This window comes from Triticum aestivum, chromosome 1B, assembly GCF_018294505.1.
Source record: "Triticum aestivum cultivar Chinese Spring chromosome 1B, IWGSC CS RefSeq v2.1, whole genome shotgun sequence".
NCBI lineage: Eukaryota > Viridiplantae > Streptophyta > Magnoliopsida > Poales > Poaceae > Triticum > Triticum aestivum.
In genome coordinates, this window is record NC_057795.1 from 686141408 (window position 1) to 686165498 (window position 24091).

At 49.1% G+C, this 24091-nt stretch overlaps 1 protein-coding gene across 2 annotated transcripts; it reads left to right on the forward strand.

Moving 5' to 3' along the window:
- Window positions 1-414: 414 nt before the first annotated feature.
- Window positions 415-18536, forward strand: LOC123149287 (uncharacterized). Of its 2 annotated transcripts, none has more exons than XM_044568927.1 (3): window positions 415-827; window positions 14249-17835; window positions 17990-18536. In XM_044568927.1, the coding sequence occupies exons 2-3, from the start codon at window positions 14288-14290 to the stop codon at window positions 18276-18278; spliced, it is 3837 nt and encodes a 1278-aa protein (XP_044424862.1). In that variant the 5' UTR covers window positions 415-827; window positions 14249-14287; the 3' UTR covers window positions 18279-18536. The 2 variants fall into 2 exon arrangements, with proteins under 2 accessions (XP_044424862.1, XP_044424864.1); XM_044568929.1 differs by lacking the exon at window positions 415-827 and adding an exon at window positions 7598-7702.
- The last annotated feature ends 5555 nt before the right edge of the window (window positions 18537-24091 follow it).

The window sequence follows — 24091 nt, forward strand, 5'->3', positions numbered from 1 at the left end:
TCCCTCGTGCTTGGTATTGGCAGCTGTCTCCGGGCGAAAGCCTTGGTCCTCTGGGGTGGCATGATGGCGGCGTCTGCGACGTCGTTTCTCTGTTGGGAGCATCGTGTGAGGAGACTGAGTTTCCTGTTGGCGCTCCTCCGATGTTCGTCGTGGCCCTGACCGCTTTCCTCCGGCGCTATGTATGGTCGTCACGGATGAATTCAAAGGAAGCTGGAGTTGCTGTTCTTTGGAGGTGTTCAGTGTCGATCAAGACGCGGCGAGGTGTTTCAGTCTTGGGCAGATTTTTCCGTGTTGTAGTTGTGTTGTTGTGTGTGGCTGTTCGGAGGATAGCCGGATGTGGTGTTGAGGTACGCTCGTTGTTTGCAGCTAGTCGTAGATGTCATTGTTTATCGAACGGCCTCCGGATCTGACGTGTCTCATGTCCTCTGCTTCTCTGCTTCTTCCTCAGATACTCGGCAGCTGATCAGGATTCCACGCCGACTTGCTCTGCTCTTCTCTGCTTCTTCCTCAGGCGGCGCCGCTGCAAATCCGCCATGACACTATGACAGAGTGATTCTGGGATCCCCTTTTAGGTCCGTACGCCGACTGAGCTTGCGGTACGAGGCAATGGTGTCTGCCCACGGCCCCGGTTCGCCGTTGGCGGGCGCGCGGGGGAGGGCTTGCGGCACGAGCCAATGGTGTCCGCCCCGGTCCGCCGCCGGCGGGCGCGCGGGGAGGCTTGGCTCCGAGAAGACGAGGCGCAGGTGGCACGGAGTTCGGAGCGATTCCGGGGCGCGGATCCAGGAGAGAAGTCGCTACCACCGCTGATTTCCTCGGATGGCTCCCAGGTTTGGGTGGATTCTATCCTCAGCACTTATCTTAATTCTACTTCTCTAACGTTCCATGGTTAATACAGTAGAATCCTCGGTAGATCGACTGAATTACCTAGAGTCCTCAGTGTGTTTATGCCCATGGTCAGATATTATAACTGAAACTTACGAGCCCTGCAGATTAGGTTCCAAGTCGGCAGAGTGCTTAGGTTCCAAGTCTGAAACTTACGAGCCCTGCATATTAAACTGAACCCTACGCGTAACACAATTACTTGGGGTTTAGTCTGGTCAAACAGAATTGCTTAGAAGGACCTATAAATCCAGACACAAATTGCTTCTCAGCATCCAGTAATCTATCCAACTATGGACGCCATTGCTGGCTCACGCAGCTATAGCACCGGCGATGACATGCATCAGGCACCAAATTCTATGTTCTATTCACGATTGCACTGCGTCACAATCCGCATCACTGAACCGAGCTTCCACTACAAGATCTATTTATCGAGTGGTTCCGGTTTACAATCCATTTCACTCTACAGCAGTTCTGGCTCAGTTGGCTCACTGACTTGTGTCATTGTCAGTGCAAAGCCAGATCCAGTTGCAAAAATGAATGTCGTGTGGTCAACACTTGCTTGTTGGAGCAAGACGGCTAAACAATTTTTCTGCAGTGCAGTAAATTAGTTTATGGTCCTCACTTGATAGACTAAACAACAGATTTTTGGCACCCAAGTTTTAATAGTGTAGTATACTGCAGCTATGGCACACGAAATCCTGGAGTACAATTTAAATGACTGTGCATATACACTGGAAGGTAATGCCTGCTCTGCCAAAGACACAACAGCCAAATGAAAATACAACATGTGCATGGTGCAAAGATGCACTACAATTACAGAATTGAACTGTTGGGCATGGTACACTGAAAGAAAATCTGAAATTTAAGCAATACAACTACATTGCCAGGAGTGGTACACGGAAGGAAACCAGATCGAAATCGTTGCAATACAAATAAAACTTGCTGGGCATGGTACAGTAAGAGGAAACCTGATTGCAGAAAAACAACAGCGAAGTCGGCATGAGAACCTGTGGGTGTAGACCGTGCAATGATGGATTGAGCTCATTAAATCCATCACCTGAGCGGGTCGGTATGATCAAGGTCATGTGGATCTAACAGTGTTTGCCCGTGCCTGGTATTTCCGAGAAACCCAGCGTGAGACAGCAAAACCCACAGGTGTGTTATAAGCTCCGCCTTTCCAGCCAGTCGTGTCTTATGCTTGGCTGCTCTGGTTGATGCTGCCAAGTGGAGGAGGAAACCTGTCCAGAACACTGCTAGATCCCTCCATAGGCCTAATGTGTCTTCTCCGTAAGCCTCTATCAACTTCTTCCCAAGCTTTGCACCCATTTGGGTTATTGAATTATCGATGTCGTCATCACCGGCGAAACTATCTTCTCTGTTGGTAGCTGGTATGGAACTGTTAGTGGCATCAGCTCCCGTTCTGTTAGGATCTTCCTCATCATTGGCTGTACTGGCCCAGAACGCTTCATCAATGAACACCGAACTGCCAGGGGCTAATTGTCCCCCCAAATAACCCATTCCATTGGCCACCTTCTCCCCCGACTCTTCAGAGGTCTTCGTGGCAATATGCATAAGTTTGTTGTACACATCTTGCAATGACTGGGATGCAGAACGATCAGTAGCACGATAGGTTTCCTTACGTACCGCGGCCAATACCTTTGTAACAACAATACCATTGTCCGGCACCAATGCTCTGGTAAGCAGGTATGCACAGTAATTGGATAATCTGATAGCAGTTAAGTAATGCGGCCACACATCTTTTGGAGTTGTTGATTTTCTGGCCAAGAGCCCACTATGTTGACGCCGTACAGCCTCCACTTTTTTCACTTCAGCAGAGATGTGTATCTCGCATAAGCATGTGGCGATGTGCCAGACCAGTATCCTGTGGGTATCAGCCTCCAGATCAACTACCTCTTCTAGGTTCTTCATAGGTGATTCCTTTGGTGGAAAGGCATGTAATAAGTAGGATTCCAACCTCTCTGGATCCTCCTGCAGGCCCTTAAACAACTGAAATATCATCGTCTTTACTTCTGACTCCAACTTGATGCTTCTGGTTAATTTCTTCTTATTGCACGAATAAGAAATCAGAAGGTTACACTGAGAGATCCTTTGATTCCATTTACCCCCGATGAACGAGAAAACCATCCTCATTGCAGCCTCCACCACCAGAGTCCTCAAGAACCGATGCTTGACGTACATGCAGATCATCAGAACCTTGGTCCACTTGGAGAATACATATAGATAGACCTCCGACAGCTCCTTGGCGAAGATAAGGCCAATTATGATGTAACTGACAATCACTCCATGAGTGATGCTATTTTTGTCGGCTTGATCCATCCTCTCTGGTATATAGTGGACAGGGTATGCAAGGTAGCCGGTAGCCGCAACAAGAAACAAAGATATCAGCATACCAAAGACTGGAAATCCGGCCGCAAACATGGCAGCATGTTTGCTATAGAACAAGTCTTGGAGGAAGGACAATTCCACTTCTGTGATGCGGAATGCCCTCTTGTAGTTGTCAGTGTTCTCCTGCAGGATGTAGTCGAAGACGAGCCGCCTCGTCTTCTCTTGGCTAGCCTCATGTATCGGGAGATTATAGAACCGACGACGCAGCAGCTTGTACAACGCGAATGAGAGGCAGACATCCTTCAATCGGTTGCCAGTGTCTTTGGAAGCACCCAGCAACCCACTACTGCCAGCATCAACATTCCATAACTTCTCCATGGTGACAAGCTTCTTATTATCCGGATCCAACCGAATCCGGTATTGTGCTGATGCAGTTTTCCTCTCCCGTTGGATGTCATGCAGCACCAGATCTTCCCCACTGACCAAGTACTTGTACGACTGCATCCTGATCCCATTGTCAGACTCGGCCTTATCACCCGAAGGACCCAGTGAGTGCTCGTATCGCATATAGTCACTAACCAGCCTTGTGTTCTCTTGGTTGATGGTCGCAGCCCTGTCGGATGAGACAAAGTACGAAATTATGCGAACCGCATTGAGGGTCCAGATGAGCCAGAGAAGTATCTTGAGGAGGAAGAAGGTCTGCACTCGGAGGAGACTGGCTGCCCAGAAGGACGACATGAGGTCGAGCACTGGCTGCTGCTTGGACCTCCGATACAGGCGTCCAGTCTTGACGCTGTACTGCAGGGTTACCAGCAGCACTGCCCAGACCTGAAAGTAGTCGTTCACCTTCTTCGCCGAGAGCTGCATCAGCCCCAAGGTGTACTGCATTGTGGAGTAGTTCAGTATGTCAATGACTTGGACGAAGCCCGCCATGCTCCTGTCTGTGGGCCACGGCCCGAAGCAGTCCAGCAGGAACCTCAACACCAGGCCCGCCGTGGTCACCAACACCCAGAGCTCCGCGCTAGCAAAGCCAGTGACATTGTCAGACTTGAAGAGCTGTTTCAAGGTAGCCAAGATTGAAGATGCAACCGTGTTTGGGGATGGCATCGTGAGTGTGTGATTCTGTGTGTGTATGTTGTTGCCTGCAAGGTTCAATCGAACACAAGCTTCGAAGGACAACTAGTTACACGGATTCAGAAGACCTATATGCATCGCAATCCATTGACTTTGAAATTAATTAGCAGTAGCTGGAGAGATGATAGCGCGTCGAGTATTTCCTCATTCGTTCATGTGCTTTATTAGGTTTTTTTTAGGTAGCGCTTTATTAGTTGTTGACCATGAAAAAACGTGATAAACACCACCTTAATTAGGGCTGCGCCCATGCAAACGCAGATTCCGACGACGCACGAGACCACAATGACCAAACCCATTTGTGTTTCCTCTTTCTTTCTGATGCAGCAACCGGAGTAGGTGCTAAAGTGCTTTGTCTAAATATGAACCACCCCCATAGCGCATACATGTCCATGCCTTGGAGTAGGAGACCACGACCGAGCAACTGGTGCATTAGTTGTAACCTACTTGCATTGAACAGATGAAAAGGTGCGCGCAGCAGATAAAATTAATTGCACTAGAAAGAAGTGCAGTAGACACTAGTACACAACAACCAAAAGTGCAGTAGACAACAACCAGGACGAGTGAATTGCAAAAAACATCGACACTTCAGGCAAGGTTTGCAGGAACCACACATTTACGGAATTGTGCCCAAAACCACTAATTTTTTCTCTAATTTTTTTGCAAAAAACACTAGTTGGCGGCTTTGGTCGTTTTGATGACGATTATGACAGATGGGTCCCGTTTTTGCCGACGTGGCCTAACGGTTCGCAGGCAACTCCGTTAGGCAGAGGATTTTACACCGACACCCTTTTCAGAAAAATTAAAAAGCAATCAAGCCCCTGCCCTCCTCGTCTCTCCTCTCCGGAGGCGGAGGCGGACGTACCATGGGCACCGGCGGTGCCCCCGCCGCCGCCGCCGTTTCTTCAGTTCCACCGGTCCGGTGGGGGACGCCGGCTGACACTCCCTCCAGCGGACGCCCGCGGCCGGTAGGAGCAGCGCACGAGAGGCTCGGCGAGGCCCGGTGCAGCAGGTCAGCACACGCGAGGACGGACCCTCTCAGCGAGGTGGCGGCCATCGGTGAGCGCGGCGGTTGGGCGGCGGCGGCGTCGGGCTCGGGCGGGCCGACCTGGCATCTTGGCTGTTCGCCGTGCAGGACATCTTGGAGGCGGCCATGTTGGAGGATTTGAGGAGGTTGCTGGAACGGTGCAGCCGTGCAGGAGCTCCTCCACTCATGCGTGCCTCGCCTTGGACCTGCTCGAGTAGTGCGCCGAAGAGCGGGGGTCGAGGTCGAGCCGTCGTGGCGGCCACGCCCCGCATCTCGGCCGGCCAGGCCATCCCCGGCCACCGCGCCTTGCGTGCCTCGCCTTGGACCTACTCGAGTAGTGCGCCGAAGAGCGGGGGTCGAGGTCGAGCCGTCGTGGCGGCCACGCCCCGCATCTCGGCCGGCCAGGCCATCCCCGGCCACCGCGCCTCCTCTGCGCCGGGCCATGAGCAGCAACAGCTCTACGGTGGGAATGGGGCGGCGGGAGGTGGTTGGGGCCGGAGGAGAGGAAGGTGCGCTCATGGGGGAGGTCGGCTTGAGCTGCGGTGAGTGCGCCGGCCGTCGGCGCTGGCCGCGAGCACGCAGCCACCTGACGAGGAGACAGGCGACGGGGTGGGGGTGGCCGGGTGGGGCTGATTGCTTTTTTCAATTTTGAACAGGGACTGTTTTGTAAATCTGTAAAAATCTCCCGTCTAACACCGTCAACTATCAACAGTTACGCCACATCATCATTTATGGGACCCATCTGTCATAATTGTCATCAAAACGGCCAAAGCCGCCAACTAGTGTTATTTGCAAAAAATTATGAAAAAAATTAGTGCTTTTTGGCACAATTTCGTAAATGTGTGGTTTCTGCAAACCTTGCCTGAAGTGTCGATGTTTTTTGCAATTCACTCCAACCAGGACAGTAAAAGCTTGTGATACCGTAGAAACAATTTTGCTGATGACGTTCCCACGGGCTTCCTCTTAAACATCTGTCTCCCTATGTCTTCATGGCTGTGATCAAAAGGTTGCCCTTTGTAATGGTCGTTTCAATGTTTGTGCTGCATGCTGGGTAATTGGTTTTACTGTCAAAAGGTACACCCATATAAGAACGTTTTGTTTTATATTATGGGACGGAGGGAGTAGTTCTTTTGCTGGCTGGGAAGTGTTCCTGGGAGCTAGTAGTTGGACTGTAGATGTTTGTTTTCGCGTGCGTGAGAGTAAATTGCTCAAAGTCACCACATTTGTGGCTAGGGCATTTCAAAACTACCATTTTTGTCAAAAATCACAAAAAACCATCACTTATGTGCGTCATGACAAAAAATAAAAAAAAAATCACATTTGTTATCCACTTGACACAGAAGTGGTGGTTTTTTGTGATTTTTGACAAAAATGATAGTTTTGGAGTATCCTAGCCACAAATGTGGTGGCTTTGAGCAATTTACTCTGTGCATGATGTAGTAACCATCTTGAACCTGGGTTGTATTATCGGTTTTCTGCAATGAAAATCGGGAAAGTTCGAAAAGAAGAAGAAAATGGTAGAAACAATGTAGTGGAATACCCCTTTCATTCAAATCTTATGGGATAAAAATGCACTACTTAGCATTTTGCTCTAGCATTGAAACAACCTTTGTCTAAAATTTTGAGCACGTCAAAGAGGAAATAGCTAATTTAGCTACCAACCGTGCAACTGCCCTACCTACCAGCATTGTATACCGCACCCTAACTCTGACCACATGCGCACACGCTACAAACATACGCGCTAATACTCAATCAGCAGCCCATCACAACCACTTTGTTAGTGGCCATGATGTCTAGGTAATTATGTTTCAAATATTTGTGTCTTAAGCGCATTGAGTTATGACTTGATTACTAAGTTTTCAATCGACCATGCTGCCTCTCCCAATATATCTTGTAATAATAGAAGAAATATTCTTGAAAAGATGATGTATCATGTAGTTTGTACTCACATATAGTAATAACTAAAAACAGACAGGCTTTACATACAGACTACTGTATTTGACATATAATTTCTCTTTTTTGATAAAGAGAATCGAAACATCGCATGCCAGACCTCTACATGATTAAGATAAGACTGTTCTTGGCATCACCAACATTTCTTCCATATGCAGTGCACCTCTTAAAGTCAGGTGCACTCACACAAATAACATATACTACACGCTTAGTACTATATATATAGATAGTCATCATCTCCATTAGACACTGCCTGTCCGTTCATCCCGAGGACAGACACAACTACAACTCCATAAGACAGAACACAAACCAGTATTACGTCGACGCATCGCCCGGGAGCAGCTAGGTACTTACTGATCCCAGGTACGAACTGCTCATCATCTACCCTTTTATCTCAAATTTGCAAAATGGATTAATTTAGACAAGCTGCTATGTTACTCGTAACAATCAGCTGTAACGTTCACCCCCGATTGTGAGCAAACTATATATATAAGTTACTGGAATACCAACTGTAGACCAACACGATACTACTAATAGTTAGCCTCGTCGGATTTCATAAAACGGAAGAAAACCCACCTCATCGTTTCTCTCTTGCATTCATTCATCTCGATGCGAGTCACTTCTCTCCCCCTCAGACTTCTCCTCCACACGATTCATGCCGGCGAGAATCTGATCTGAGTTCTCCCGCCAATCTGGCCGACGGGCGTGGAGCCTCGATGTGGTGGGCAAGTCTGAGCTGCTTCTTCTCCCTTAGCCGCCGGCGGCAGCCTCTTTGTTTGTCAGTTTTATTATTTTTTATAAAACAATCCATATAGGATTTGATGTATGCCACATGAATCTTCGTGTGGAAAATCATGGGCAAATTATTGCAAAGTGCTTCTATGCTTTCCAAATAAAAGCCGCACTAAATGATTGCAAATGATTGCAAAGTGCCTCAATTAGCCGCAGCTGCGATTAAGACCACTTGCCCGTTAATTAGCCTTTTCTTAGGAAGAGTATTTTAGTCATTCTGGCTGGCTCTCGGCCCATCCTTTATGTGTTGAAGGGTACATACTCCTACATTGTTTACTGTGGCGCCTCATTCATTTGTCAGTTAGTCTTTGACTCAGTATCGAGGACAGTTGGTTTAGACCTCTTCCAACGCAAAGGTGCTAAGTGCATCAAATAGCTTAGCAATTCAACTCCCCGATGCACAGGTCATTAACTTGTTGCTAAACTCACTTTATTTAATGATTTAGCACATAAACTCATCCATGCATTGGTCAGCTTCTTTCATTTAAGTGGTTTGCCTAGGTTCACGCGCTTGGCATTGGTTCTTCCTGGTTTACTTATTTAATGTCATTTCTTCGCTTATGTGGCATATGCTTAGCACCTATCCACCATGGAGCACTAGGAAGAGCCTTAGCCCACATGCACGTACATGAGTTCTTAGAAGAACGTGCTGTGTATTGTTGTATTGTGTAAACTCAATTACTCAAATGAATACGAGTTCAGTTTGTAACCTTTACTCACTTTATCATGGTACCGGATTCCCTTTAGGGCATGCATACAGTTGTATACAATCAGCGCAGGTAAGAACTTTAGTGATGTTTTTTTTTCGAAAAGGAGGAATACACTGGGCCTCTGCCTCTCTGAATGCACACAACCATATTATTAATATACGTTCGCGTTCAGAACAAGGTCTCAAATAAACTGATAAAGATCATAAAAAAGTTGCCACAACCGGCAAAAATAGAAAAGATGACACCTATCCTATTATTGGACCGTCATCCAGATCGGCTGTAATTATCTCGTGCGACCGTCTGCTAGCGGTTGCACCCAATATCCATAAGCTTCCTGTGGCCCGTATGGCTGACTAACGATCACGTAAGGATCCAAGCAGACACCCTGCAGATAACCTGCAAGAATTTTAGTGATGTGACGAGGGGAAATAGTCTGTCTGTCTCCTCAAGATGGCTCAATAGTCCTCACCATCAGCGACGTAGGCACTCCCAGCCTATACCATCTCTCCCGCTCTTCTTTTTCCTCCACCTGCACCACTCTTCTTGCCCCAACATCTCTCAACGGCACCATAAGCGACAATAGCCATCACGCAGAAGCGTGATCGACAATCTACAAATCTTGCTATATATAACCAACAATAACCCATCTCCAATGTTCTAGATCTCCGATCCCACAATTTTAGTTACTACCAATAGTGTCACCTATTCTTGGTCCTTCTCAGGCACTGCGGTCCTCCGCAGCCACATCGATTGAGGACATGTCTGTTATGGTGCTCAGCGATATCATGTGGGTCAAGGACGAGTTCGTGATCCTACAATGGGTCTACACAAGGATCTCATTGGAACTCTTCGACGTACTACAATCATTGTTTGTGCGGTTGCAGCGGATGCTCCAGGAGAACCATGACGCCCACATACACCATCTGGAGATGGGTATGCACACAACCCGTCAAGGCGACAAACTGTGGGGCGGTATTGCCAGCACCTGGAGACAACGACCGCACTCTCGTCAGGGCGCTGATGGCAGGCATTAGCGACAAATTCGACACGGCGTCCTCACTCATCCCTCTACTCTATCCAGCGTTGAAGTTCTTTTGAGGTACAATCCATGCTCGAACTTGAAGAGCTCAATTTGAGTTACAAAATGGAGTATCACATGCCTTCTACTCCTACACCGCCCCCCTGGGCGGTGGTAGCGACTCCTTTACAAGCGCCCATCCACCAAATCAAGTTGCACTAAGTCCAAACCGGTAATTGCGGCCACCGGGTGCCGGCCTCAATTATTGGGGGGATGCAACCCCAGGTTCTCAGTCATGACATTCGACCAACGTCGGAGCTGCTACATAGACTTCCACTTCGATCAGAACTTGTGTCCTCAATCTGATCCATGGACCCTGTTCATCCAAGTTTGGCCCGTCCCATGCACCTCCGATGTTTCTTATGGCGCCTCGTGGCAACATGCATCGGTCTCTATGTGTCCAGTGGACGGGCCATGCCTTCTTAGCACTTGTCTTCCACCTCAAGCCTGCACATACGTTACGCCTCTCCATCTGTTGACCGGCGACGGCTTTTCATCAGCACACGCCATTCTGTCCATGCCATTGATGTCACCCCACCGTCCTACCCATCTGATTCACGTCAATCAAATCGGTCATGCCACCTCTTCACTAACTAACTCTTACTATGGCTTTGTGATCCTGATGCATCACCGACTATGCCGACTCCAACACGGGACCATGCTGCTTTTCGTCATGCCATGAATGCCCACACCGGTTGGCTCTTCGACTCGGGCGTAATTCACACATGTAAGCTAGAAACTGGTATATTGTCATCACATCGTCAAATATCCACCTTTCATCGCTATCATAGTTGGCAAGAAGAGCCATCGAAGTCAAAATCCAGGCCATCATCTCCGTTTTCTTCCTTGCCATCCATGATAGCCTTAATGTCGTGTGCAATGGAAGAAACTCTCTTATCCAAAGATGCAAACTTGGCAGTCACATTCTTCTGGAATGCTTCCTGGCAGTCAAGGGATGTAGCCAAGGTCAAATCAGTGCGGCCAAGAGAAGCAACGGTGTAGGAAAGTTGTCCAAAAGTAGTCTTCGGGACTAGAGTAGGGGCAGTTTCCTTAGGAGCTGAAGGTGGTCGAGCTGGAAGAGACTCCTGGAGAAATTGTGGAACTACAGGGCACATTCTTCTTTTCCATCTTCACTTTAGGTCAAGGTTCTTCATGAGCGGCACAAGTAGTCTCATACATCTAAAGAGCGGGAGTGAATACCACATGCTTAAGATCGAGATCAGAAGTACTAACTTTGGAGTTGATGTGTCTTTGAATGAATCGAGCATAGAAGCATGAGTGCTTGAGATCCACGTGTGTCCTCTTGCTTGTCTCAAATATGAAGTCCATGACACTGAATGGCGCACAATGGTCAAGGTATATGAGAAGGTCAATGGCATATCAGCGGATGTAGAGAGATAGTTCGGCAATGGAATATTCGTTGTATTGATTGGGTGCTGGTGCACGTATATATAAGTACAGGAAGGCCTCAACCTCAACTTTACACAACTAGGAGGTGGGCCAAAAAAAGGGAACACCGTCTCGACAAAATACACGTGCCTCGAGGTGTACACACGATGAGTGACATGATCATAGCACCGGTAACCTTTGGTGTTAGAGGGATAGCCAAGAAAGACGCATGGGGCAGAACGTGGTGCGAGTTTATGTGAGGTGGTGGACGCGGTGCTAGGATAGAAGAGACACCCAAAGATGCGAGGACCGTCATAGGACGGCGGAGTAACGAAGAGAAGGTGATGAGGGACATAGTTCCATCGAGGGTGGCACGGACGAATGTTAACTAAAAGAGTGGCGGTGGCAAGAGCATCAGGCCAAAACCGAGCGAACACGTTAGAGTGAAAGAGTAACGTGCGAATGCAGTCATTAAGAGTGCGGAGGATGCGCTCGGCACGGCTGTTTTGCTGTGAGGTGTATGGGCAAGTTAGACGGAAGGTGGTGCCGTGAGAGGCGAGAAGGGTGCGGAGAGCGAGGTTGTCAAACTCTTTTCCGTTATCGGTCTGAGTGCAAGAATGGGGCGACCGAACTGTGTGGTGACATAGGAATAAAATGAGGTGAGTGTGGCTAAAGTTTCGGATTTACGACGAAGAGAAAAAGTCCCCACATAATGAGAATAATCATCTAAAATCACCAAATAGTATAGATAGCCCGTGTTACTGGCAACGGGAGACGTCCATACATCACTATGAAGTAATTAAAACGGAAATGTGGAAACTGTGGTAGACACACTAAAGGAAAGATGAACGTGCTTGCCCAAACGACAAGCCTCACAAGTATGCTTGTCGAGCTTATTACATGAGAAAGAAAAACTCCTAAGAATTTGACGCAAAAGGGCGGGGTTGGGTGGCCCAAGTGAGCATGCCAAAGATAGACGCTGGCGGCAAGGGCGACGGGTGTGGAGGTGGAGGCGCCAGCGTGCATGGAATAGAGCTCGTCAGGGCTATCACATCGGTGAAGTACCATCCGGGTACGGGTGTCCTTCACAGAAAAACCAACACCGTCAAATTCAACAGTAAGTGGATTCTCATGAGTAGGACGACGAACGGAAACTAAGCTAGTGACTGAGTCAGGTGAAACAAGAACATTAGACATCGTGTTAGGTGTGGAACTAGAAGGAAAACTAGTGCTACCAATATGAGTGTAGGTAAAGAAGAACCGTTGCCAACGGTGATGCGAGTGGGTGTGTTAACGGGAGTAGAAGAGGATAGGTTACCCGGATGAGCTGTCATGTGCGCAGTAGCACCCGAGTCCATGTACCAGTCGCCTCCACCGCCATAGCTACTCGGTGACGGCGCAGAGTCCAGGGCGGCCAGGAGGGCGGGATCCTACGGTGCAGGTACCGGCGTCAACAGTGGAGCTCCGTAGGGCGGCGCCTGGGCGGGCGAGCCGTAACCACCGAGAGGAGGCGGTGCGAGGGGGGGCCAGTCGGCTGGTACGACGCGCCGAGGAACGCCTGGTGGCCCGCGGGACGAGGACCGAGGCGACCCGGCGCAGGAGCCCGTGGGACGGGCATATGATAGGCATGCACAACGCCCGTCCACGTGTTCTGCCCGGTTGCCCATGGTGGAGGGGGCTGCTGGTAGCACGGCGCCCTGGGCCGGCTGTTGCTGACGGCGGCCCGCGCCGCCCCGCTGGTTGCGCCGGCCCCCGCCACCTTGCTGCTGCTGAGGAGGCGCGGGGGGCGCGGGTGGCACCGGGTAGTACCTGACGGGCGCGGTGGGGGGGGGGGGGGGGGGGCGACCGGTGGAGCTGCGACGGGCGCGGGGGGGGGGGGTCGGTGTGCTGGACCCGCTGCTTCACCTTCGTCATCCGGCGCTCCTCAAGCTTGAGGTACGCGACGACGCGTTGGAAGGTGGGCTGCGGCAGCAAGGTGAGATTGGATGCCGCGTTGCCGAAGTCCTCGTTGAGTCTGGCGATGAGGGTGCTCAGCATGAAGTCGTCGGAGACCTTGGCGCCGATGTCGCGGAGTTCATCGGCGAGCATCTTGAGCCTCATGCAATACTCATTGATGGTGGAGTTGTTCTGGTGACAGCCGAAGAACTCCTGCTGCAAGAAAACAAGGCGCCGAAGTTTGTTGTCGGTGAAAAGCGCGTTGATCTTGGTCCATAGTATGACTCGGGGTTGAGTTGTGCCATTGTTACATGCTCCCGCCTCGTAACATACCTAGAGTCCTAGACTCCCTTAATCTGCGTACGTTTTTTCTTCTGTTTGTTGAAGGTTCTGAATACCTAGAACCCCTTGATTTCTGGGCCCACATCTACTAATCTATTTATCTGGCGTAATCAAGACGAGAAATAATGCAATCATTTACGTACTTCTTTCGGTGGGTTTGAAAAACAAAATATGTGAACGTTTATAATGCTAGATAACACCAAGTTTACGGGAACCAACATGCTCCTTGCAGTCCAGTTATTACTCTTCCAGCATTGCATTGAACAAGGTTGCATTGGAGAAAAATAATTTGCTCTGCAATGAAATTAAAGAAGGTTCATCTATGAGAAAATGCTGCTGGACTGCTGCATCAACGTGGTCTTCTGCACAAGCGCATTGCTCTTTGGTAGTGGTTTTACCTCAAGCGAAACCCTATGCAGTTACAAGTGAAAGAGGTTGAACAGTCTTGACAACTGAGAAGTGCAGAACTATATTGTAGGAGGTACCTGATGCTCAACGGGCACTCTAGTCTCTAGACGTACACCCGTATAACCATAAATTTGTTTTTTTGCTTCCAAAGACGGGGTTCTAAATAAACTAATCCACTCTTTCTCCACCACATTTGTTCAAAGTCCTTTTTCTTAGTCTTTGCTTGTGAATATCTTTGACAAATTGATCTTGCAGGTCCCACTTGCCCAATAGGACAAGCAAGCTAGGAAAACGATGGGTGTCCAAGAAATCCGCGATGTTGTGTCATCCCTGTTCATCATGCTAAACAAAGAGACATACATCCTGTTTCGGATTGAGTTTCTTGTGGTCCTGGTCACAGTCATGTTCCTTGTCATGTTCATCGTGGACATCTTTCGTCGCCACATCCGCAACACAGCAGTGACAGTCTTCTTCAACATCTTGGGTACGGTCTCTGACTCTATTGTCTTCTACCTGCTGGGGGCCATGACAAAAGCAAGCTTCACAAATCAGTTGTTCCCTGTCTGGGCCCTCGTGCTTGTTAGTATCCGTTACAACATTGACTTCATCTCTGGCTATGGTGTTTATGACCGCCATGGGCGACGGTTCAGGGAGTGGAGTAACGTGGTGAAACTTCTGGGAACAGCCTTCTTGATGATCGGAGGCTCAAGGTTCACACTTCCACTTTGGTCGCTTTTGGCTCTGCTGATGCTGAGGAGCTGGTACAGATTGAAAGCATATAGTTTGGCGCTCCGTTCTGTCTGGCATGGCAAGAGTTCAGAGGTGGTCACAGAGTACATGCGTGCAGGCCCTCATAGTAGCAACTGGAAACCAAATGAGTGCAGTCCAGAGAATGATCTGGAAGGATACAAATACTTGGTACATGGAGAAACCCGTCGGAGAATAAAATTCAAGAAGCCTCGCTATGTCTTGGACATCGATACTGCAGCTGGGCGTGATTTTTCGTCAGTGATCACCCTAGACATGATTTGGGGATGTCGTAGGCACCAGTTACTCCCAGAAAACAATAAGGGAAATGATCCAAAGGATCTCTCTTTGGCCTTCGCCTTGTCCAGACTGCTCCGGTGCAGGCTCGAGGATGTAACACTGCAACAAGAAATCTTCTGCATTAACCGAAAGCTAGTGAAGACTAAGATTCTTGACGACCAGAATGCTGATCGTGCCTTCAAAATCATGGAGTTGCAACTATCCTTCATAAATGAGTACTTCAACAGCCGTTACCCTATGGTCTTTTGGGAAGGGTTCAATTCTCTCTTCTCAAATCTGCTTCTCTCTGTGGTGAATTTGGCTCTTGTCTGCTGGCTTGTTGTGGACATCTGCAAAAACTATAACAATGATCCCCCGCAAAATCACCAGTACAATCCCCCGAAGAATCACAGGGCTAATGTGGTGCATGGGTTCAACGTTGACATGTTCATCACATTTGTATTCATTTTCTTTATGGTGTTCAAAGAGATCTGGGAGATGGTCAGCTATATAATCTCAGACTGGACAAGGTTACTCCTTGTGTGCAGCTATGCACGGCTTAAGGAAGAGCCCACTAGAAATAGATGTATGGAGAGAACAATGTCATCCCTTTTCAGATCTAGGGTAACTACTAAGCAGTGGCATGGACTTATTGACCAGTATGTCTTCTTAGAGTCATATGATGATAGACCAAGATTTTGGAATCTGCTTCACAAGATAACCACAGGAATGGCACCAAAGAAGGATGATGGAGCAACACTCCGTGATGCCATCGATGTGCCGGAATGTGTCAGGCCTACAATACTGAAGAAGCTCTGTGCAAGCCTAGAGAAGCCCAACTCTCCTGACACCGTACATTATCAGCCAGACAGTCCTAACATAAATCATGAGGAGCCCATCATTTGGGGTAGTCGTTTTCTACCCAAGGTCATCACATCACTGCCCGAAGCTGTTGGAAACCGAAGGGAGAAGTATGATTGGGCCTGCTATGGCCTGCCCACGTGCTCTCATGTAATTCTGGTGTGGCACATTGCAACAAGCCTCTGTGAGATGAAGCTTGCTCGGGCACATGGCGTCGATTTAAGCAAACATGGGTTCCTGGTATCCCTCTTGTCGTACATGACAAGTTTCTGCTCATCAAAACCATATCTTGTGGATGTGGACGAGAAGACGAAAGAAAAGAAGAAAGTGAATGAGAAGTTGCCCGATAAGATCCAGGAAATGTATATCACTGCCAATAGCTTGTCTCGGTACTGTGCATATCTGCTAGTTTCAAAGCCCGACCTGATCCCTGATAGCTTCTATGTTCCCAAAATGGTCTTCCAAGAAACTGTAACACAAGCTCGTGATGGTATTCTTAAGGACTGTGACTCATTACAGAATAGGTATGAAAAACTGTTGCAAGTAGGAGTCGAGGCCATCCAAGATGCTAACAACATCATGAAGGATGATGTCGTACGACAAGGTGCAAAGCTGGGAAAGTTACTGATTGATCAAGAGAGTGAAGAAGGCTGCTGGGAGATCCTGTCTGGGGTATGGGCAGAGTTACTAGTGCACATTGCCCCCACTTGGAACGCAGAGGCGCACAAGGAGTGCCTCGAGTCAGGCGGGGAATTCATAACCTATATCTGGGCATTGCTATGGCATTGTGGAATCGAGAAGAGCAAATTATGGCCTGAGGAAGATTTGCATGAAAATGGTGCCCCTGGAACACCACCTCAGGATAGCAGTGTTCAAACTAATAGCACTCAGCATGCACAACAGACTTGTGCAGCAGGACCAAAGAAAGAAAGAGAGGAAGCTGTCATACAGAGATCAGAGATACAGCAAGTTGATGCAGAGGAGAGGAATGGGTGGACCGAAACGCCAAGCGCAGATACGGCTGATCATCAGAATGGGCAAGGTGGCAGTATGGGGGTTAGAGGGATGCGGAATGGCGGGAACACATGTTACTTCAATGCAGTGCTGCAGAGTCTCCTTGCACTTGATAAGCTGCGTGCAAGGATGTTAGGATCGGATGCTCTAAAAGGGAACCTGGGCCAGGAACTGCAGAAGCTTTTCATAATGACAACAAATACCAATGACGCAAACGGTATGTTGAAGCCAGAGAAGCTCTTCTTACATATGTGCTTAAGGAATTCAGATTTCAAATCTGGCGTGATGGAAGACAGCAATAACATGCTTGGTTCCTTGCTAGATGGTTTGAACAATGAGGAACCTACAATGGTTGAGTCACTTTTCCGTGGCCAGATTGTTAAACTTGTCTCCAGCAAAGAGTGTGATCACACATCAGTTACCACGGAGAATCTTGATCTCAGTCTGGCAATACCATCAAAAAAGACCACATCACTCGAGGACTGCTTGGATTTATATGCCACTGGGGTGATCGAGGATTGGCACTGTATCGGCTGTTCAGCTGCTGGTGCTGGTGGTCGTGATGGTGGAAATGGCTCTTTGAAACAAGATGATACAACAACCAGTGATGGCCAACCTGAACAGTCGGAGAATAAACCATACGGGAAGGAGGAATCTAGCCATATAGCTGACAGAGAAGCAAGAATAACAAATCAGAACAATGGAAAGCTACCTGTGTTTAATGGCAATGCAAATCAAATAGAACAAAGTCATAGAAAACACAAGGACGAAGAGAAGATATGCAGAGTTGCAATAGTACAATATCGCATTAGCAAGGCGGCACCTTTATTAACCATTCAACTCAAGAGATTCGACTATTCACACCCTGATAGGCCAGACAAGCTTGAAGAACATGTGCGCTTTCAGGATACACTAGATATAACAAAGTTCATGGACCCTGGGTATTGACACTTAACACTTTTACTCAGTTAAATATAGCTAATATATTGTCCTCTTCAAATATCAGAGATCAGATTATCTCTAAGTGGGCATGACATCGTTGATGGTTTCAATTTAAGAAAAAAAGCTAACAAATAGTTTGTCTCTAATTTTTAGGCATCAGGCGGACGACGGGTACAAATACCGTCTAGTTGCTGTCATTGTACACAGTGGACCAACCCTGCATGAAGGACACAATTTTGCTTATGTGAGAGCAAGCCAGATTGCATGCCAGCAGCAGGAGAGCCGTGGCACTCCCACATGGTTCCGTGCAAGCGATGAGAGCATCACAGAAGTATCATTGGAAGAGGTGCTGGAGTGTCAGGCATACATTCTTTTCTACGAAAGAGTTGAACAGGCAAAGGACATGTCAGTTCTAGAAGAGCATCTGCCGACCGACCACTGATTGAGAGCAAGATGAACAGTGGGGGAAGACAGTGTGATTTATTATGATAGTGGAGAGATCCCTCTGTGGAAGGCACGAAGTTTGGACTGAAAGCTCGAATACTGTTGCTTTTATTTTGATTTTCGCAATTCAATTTGGTTGTAAAGAAGTAACTTGATCCACTTGCAAACTGTGTTCATATTTATTCTTTTTTTCTACGCTTTTCCTGACCTGCAACCGCACACAAAATCCAGATCGAGGTTCAATGTCCTAAATCCAGATTCAGGTTCTCCTTTTTCTGTCTTCTCTGAGAAGCATAGTTCAGAAAATTCAATTGACATGTAGTAATGTGGTTGCTTCGTGAGATGGGGTGTCGTTCACTACTGAATACTGACCGCATGTGTACATGTTCATTGTTTCATCACCTACAGTCGCAAGCAAAACCGAACCCTGCATCCCAGATAGGTTTGGATTCAAGTTGTTGGTGAAATCGACGAGCGGGATGCGCGGATAGATGGGGGGGATAAACCGAGGTGCTGATGCGTACCTACATCACATCCCAGCGGAGCTGCTGAAGCTGAACCGAGCGGGTCGCCTTCGTCCTGGAACCCAGCAACTCCTCAGCCTGCCCATGGAAGCCGCGCTGGGATTGCCCTGCCGCCAACGACGCTCTCGCTCATCGGCAGGCAGAGGCGGTCACACTCCCTCCCACCCGCGACTCCGCCCTCAGTCGCGCATTTCTTGTCTCCGTTTCTGTGGAACGAAAACGTAAAGGTGACCTTTCCAAACCCCAAACCCCAGTCCAGTTTTCAGTAGGTGCATTCTTCTGTGACTTTGGAACTTGATCTAATAACGGTTGAGACGCCGGACCAGTGAATCAGTCATGTAAATATTTTCCCTTCCTTCACATTTTATGTTACCGTCGGAGTGGTAACGTCCCACGGGGTGGGTCCACCACGCACGAAAACTCTAAGGCGACGGGAGGCGATTGCATGGCGATTGCCTACCGCTGCTAGGGTTAGGGTTCGAACTGCGGGGGTGAGAGAGGGCATGGTGGTCACAAGGGTGGCGACGGCGCAACCCGTGGGACTGACCGGCGATCTTCCTCCTTTGTTAGAGGCGGAGAAGGCAGGGGAAAGTCAATTAGGGTTTCGGGGCAGATGGGATCTTCATCGGCGGCGGCGGTGGCGGCGGCTTCACCGAGGCATCAAAACAAGACATCGACGGTGATCGACGAGGCGAACCAGAAGAAGCACTCAAGAAGATCTAGCCATGCATCGGGCTCGGGAACGGCAAATCTCAAGAAAGCAGATGCCATGCATGGAGATACAGAGGCACTGGCCTCGCACAGGAAGAACACCCTGGTCAAGGCAGGGGGGGGGGGGGGTGATGTCTACGCCGGCATGCAAGATGACTGACACGGCAAGCCGGGATTCTTCGAAGTCTCCGGTTGAAAGCAAAACCCCGGATCCCACGTCAAGCCTATCGGCGAGATTAGGCGGCATGGTGTTGCTGGATAAGGAGGCGGAGGGTTTTGTGTTTGACGATCCAGAGAAGGGTACTCCAAAAAACTCTCGCTGGTCGGCGGTGGGCAAAGTTTGCTCGCCAAGGCCGATGATTATGAGTGCCGAGCTATGCAACGAGCCTGGGGCCTGCACAAAGTAGCTAAGTTTGCTGACCTTGGTCTAACACTTTTGAGGTTCACTTTGGCAGCGAGGGTGATTGGAAGCATACAATGAATAACGGACCATGGCAGCATGATTTCAGTGTGTTGATCTTGAAGGAGTATGAAGGCAAGACTAGGCCGTCAGAGATGGTCTTCGACAAGACGGACATTTGAGTCCGGGTGGACGATCTTCCACCGGACAGAAAGACTGAATCATTCGGGAGAGCTCTTGGGAATTGGCTGGGTGAGATTGCGCGGGTAGATACTGATAAGGATGGAGTAGCCAGGGGACAATACCTCAGAGTCAGGGCCAAAATTTCTGTGTTCGAACCTCTGGTGAGGGGCTTTTATCTCAAAACATCTAAGGAGGACAAATTTGGCACTTGGTTTGACTTCTACTATGAGAAGGTGCCACACTTCTGTTTCGAGTGTGGCCGGATCACTACTAGAAAAACCCCTACTAATGGCGCACCTAGTATGGCTATTAATGGCGCATCTGTGGTGCGCCATTAATAGCACGCCATTAGTAATTTTTACTAATGGCGCACCACCTGGTGCGCCATTAGTATCTGGCGCACCGCGGGTGCGCCATTAGTATAGGCCAGGGTGCGCCATTAGTATGCCTCCCAGGGGCCATGTATACCCAGGTGCTTTGGCATACTAATGGCGCACCACCTCTGGATGCGCCATTAGTAACCGCGGCATACTAATGGCGCACTACCCAGTGATGCGCCATTAGTATGCACTGTCATACTAATGGCGCACTGTCATGTGATGCGCCATTAGTATGAATATTAGTTTTTTTTTATTTTTTTATTTTCTGTTTTTTGCACATGTTACAAAATGTATAATTTGACAAAATATAGACAGCACACATCAACAACAGATTCATCGAATGCAATAGAAGATTAGTCTTTGAATACAATTCATCATATTAGTCTCCGAATACAATTCATCATATTAGTCTCCGAATTGAAAAGACCGAACAAAGATAGAACATTATATTACAAGTCTCGAGACCGCGAGTAGCGAGTTTGTCTTCACATTACAAGTCGATATCGATCATCTAAACTACCATCACATAGAAGAGAGCTGCGGTCATCACGATGAGCATCATCACGATGAAACTCGTCTTCATCCGGTTCCTATAACGCTCCCTCCCCTCTCCCGCTAGATAGCGGACGTATCTAGATTCGGCCTCGGCCCTAGTGGTGTACCCTTTGTAACTGTTACCGCTGAATCGGTGAACCTGTCTCCGACACTCCTCCCAGTCATCGTAGACTCCGGGAACCTTACCCTTGTACACGACATACGTCGACATCGCTATGCACTAGCCAAACGAAACGTTAGTACCAATTCACAGACAATACATAAGCAATATATAAGTATGCAACAGAACGATCGGAAGAGAAAAGCAAGACATTAATAGCATCGATTACATCTAAGTTGAATGACTCTCGAAACCAAAGAGACATACTACAAGTTCATTAAAGTTTAATTACAACATGAGCCAATCGATGTTTCAGAACTAGACACAGCATCACTGCTTTCGACTCGACTCAAGGGACCGGAGCGTGGATGAAGCCGCCGTCTATCATGGGAGTCATGAAATAACGGTCGTTGTCAGCCTGCATTTGTAGCATTGTGTCGATGTCACTGTTGGACGGTTGATTTCTGAGGTAGAACTGCCCCGAGGTACGAAGGACATCTTGATGGATGATTTCCGCAAACTCCGACTGGATGCGAAAGAATTCTTGTCGGAGGTCCGCGTCCTGGATTGCCGACACGCTCGCGGCCCAATCTTTGAGTTTACTCGGTAGCAGAAGTTGATGATGGTCCCGTACGATCGCCCGCATGTGATGGATGGCGTAGTAGACACCCTTTTGACCGCCAGGCGGCTGCTTGACGCAGCAGAACGTCGTATTGTGGGAGAACACGTGCTTGCCGTACTTACGAATAGGCCTGGTGAAGGTGCCTCCAGATTTGGCGTAGCCGGGGAGAACATCATCAAGAACCTTCTTGACATTTGTGTAGTCTACGTTCGACTGACGGTCCGGGTCGAAATACGTGGCCATGGAATATTTGGGGCTTAGGAGGATGAGCGTGCAACGTGTGTCACTGCAGAAAACACGGAATGTTAAAAGAAAAACGATCGAAATGTAAGAATTCATATGTTACGGGCCGGTTGAGGGGAGGACTTACTCGGGAAAGTAAGGCACGAGGAAGTTATCCTTATCTTGGTTTGCCAGAATGACGCCTTCGAGGTAAGAACTCGCGACTTGCCGGTCCCCAGCGCTGCCCAAGATCTTGGCACGCATGTAGAAGGGGTCGACTATCACGATGTCCGGGGTCTTGTCGCGAATGATCCGCATCTCCATACTCAGCGAAAATAGCCGAACGAAGGTGTAGTGCAGCGGATGAAGGTTCAACATAGCGTGGATGTCATCAAAACGCAGGACGATCGTACACCCGATGGAGTTATCCACAAAGCCCTTGCCCTCTGGCACCTTGGCCGGCATGCCACATCCTTCTCCCTGAGACGCCGCTTCTCCAAAGAAAGAACACTGTCATGCAGACTCCGCATAGCACCGGTTGCAGCATTGAGCATATTTGTCGGTAGCATCTCCCTACCCGCCACATGCACCCTCCTCGAGATATCCTGCGGTGAAGGTGGCCCGTCCTGAGCACGGATCGTACTCGGTGCCGGCTGGCTCGCACCCTTCTTAGTCTTTCTTTTGCGTGCCTTCTTCTTCTCCTGTAATGGGACCGAGTTCTGCTCACAGACCGCCTTCTTGAGTGTGTTGGGGCTGATAATATTTCGCACCTCGCCTATCTGAGGCTCGGTGAAGTCGGCAGCTGGAGGCGTCTCCTGAGAGCTGAACGCCAGACGACGCCTGTTGCAACTTGGCTTCTCCGTGGTACCAGCTAGATCGCACACGTCTTTTGTTGGGTTTGGTTCTTGAGAAGGAGGCCCCATGAAGTCACCATCGTACCCATGATCGGCAAAGTACTGATCGACGTTGCCAAATGTATCATCATTGTCGTCGTCGTCGTTCTGATCCTGTGCCATATGCATGTTTGGATCCAGTGGCATAGGGATGTCCGGCACCGTTACGGCGGTCTTGCCATGGGGCCGACTTGGCGCCGGCACGACTGGCGGTGTTGTCTTTGGGGTGGTGTCCCCTGCCCCCAAATGAATCTGGCTCTTCGGCCAAAGCAGGGGCTAGCTCAGGCAGGCGCTGAGGGTCATCACGTCTTCATCGTCGGCCCCGACGGGTCGAATCGGAGGTAACAAGTCGTCGCAGCCTGGCAGCACCCGAACCAGTTGAACCCTAAACAAGTTGGGTGGCATCTGGGTACCGTGGAACAAGGGGTTGCCCGGTTGAACGATTTTGCCCTTGGCGACATCGACCAACTCGTTGTTCACGAAGTGGAGGAGAGTGCATGGAACGTCGGCGGCGCCCTGCGAAAACATGTAGGGCGTTAGGGATGCCCAGTCAAAGGCAAGGAGATGAAGTCCTCGGCCGAGAGAGGCTTAATTAGTTACCGTGATGATGGCGTCGAGCTCGGCTAATGTCGACGCACCGCCAACGGCGGGCGTGCAGTTGACGGAGGGGTCGCTTGCTGAAGAGGTGCCGGCCGGCGTACACCCGGGTGCATTAAGCTCCCGTGCCGGCGTCGGAGACACCAATGCCGCCTCCGCCGGAGGCACCAATGGCCCCGCCATCGCATTATGCGAGTTGCTGCCCGTGAAGCTAGGAATCAAGGAAGGAGATCGAGGGCGAGGGCGAGGGAGAGAGAGGGGATCGAGGGCGAGGGAGAGAGGTGGGCCGCCGGGAAGGACTATGGATGGATGGAGGCACAATACTAATGGCGCACCACCCCTCGGTGCGCCATAAGTACATCCACACTAATGGCGCACCTCACCCTGGTGCGCCATTAGTAATTTTTTTTCTGCTCGAGCCAACAGGTTATATTCCACCTGACCTGCTCCACATCAAGCGCCCTCTACTAGCTCGACTGGTCAGCAGCCAGTTCTCACACCAGGAGGTCCTGGGTTCGATTCCCAGGCTCCACAATTTTTTTTCATTTAAAATACTTATTTATGAACAGAAAATAAAAGTTATACAAATGGTTAAAAAATTGCCATGGTACGGTACAAATAAGA

What these genes read in the sequence shown, in the direction of transcription:
- LOC123149287 (XM_044568927.1), top strand. Translation starts at nt 14,288, where the DNA reads ATGGGTGTCCAAGAAATCCGCGATGTTGTGTCATCCCTGTTCATCATG. An exon ending in ACAAAGTTCATGGACCCTGG is followed by an intron (nt 17,836 to 17,989) that starts GTATTGACACTT and finishes TCTAATTTTTAG; the next exon opens with GCATCAGGCGGACGACGGGT.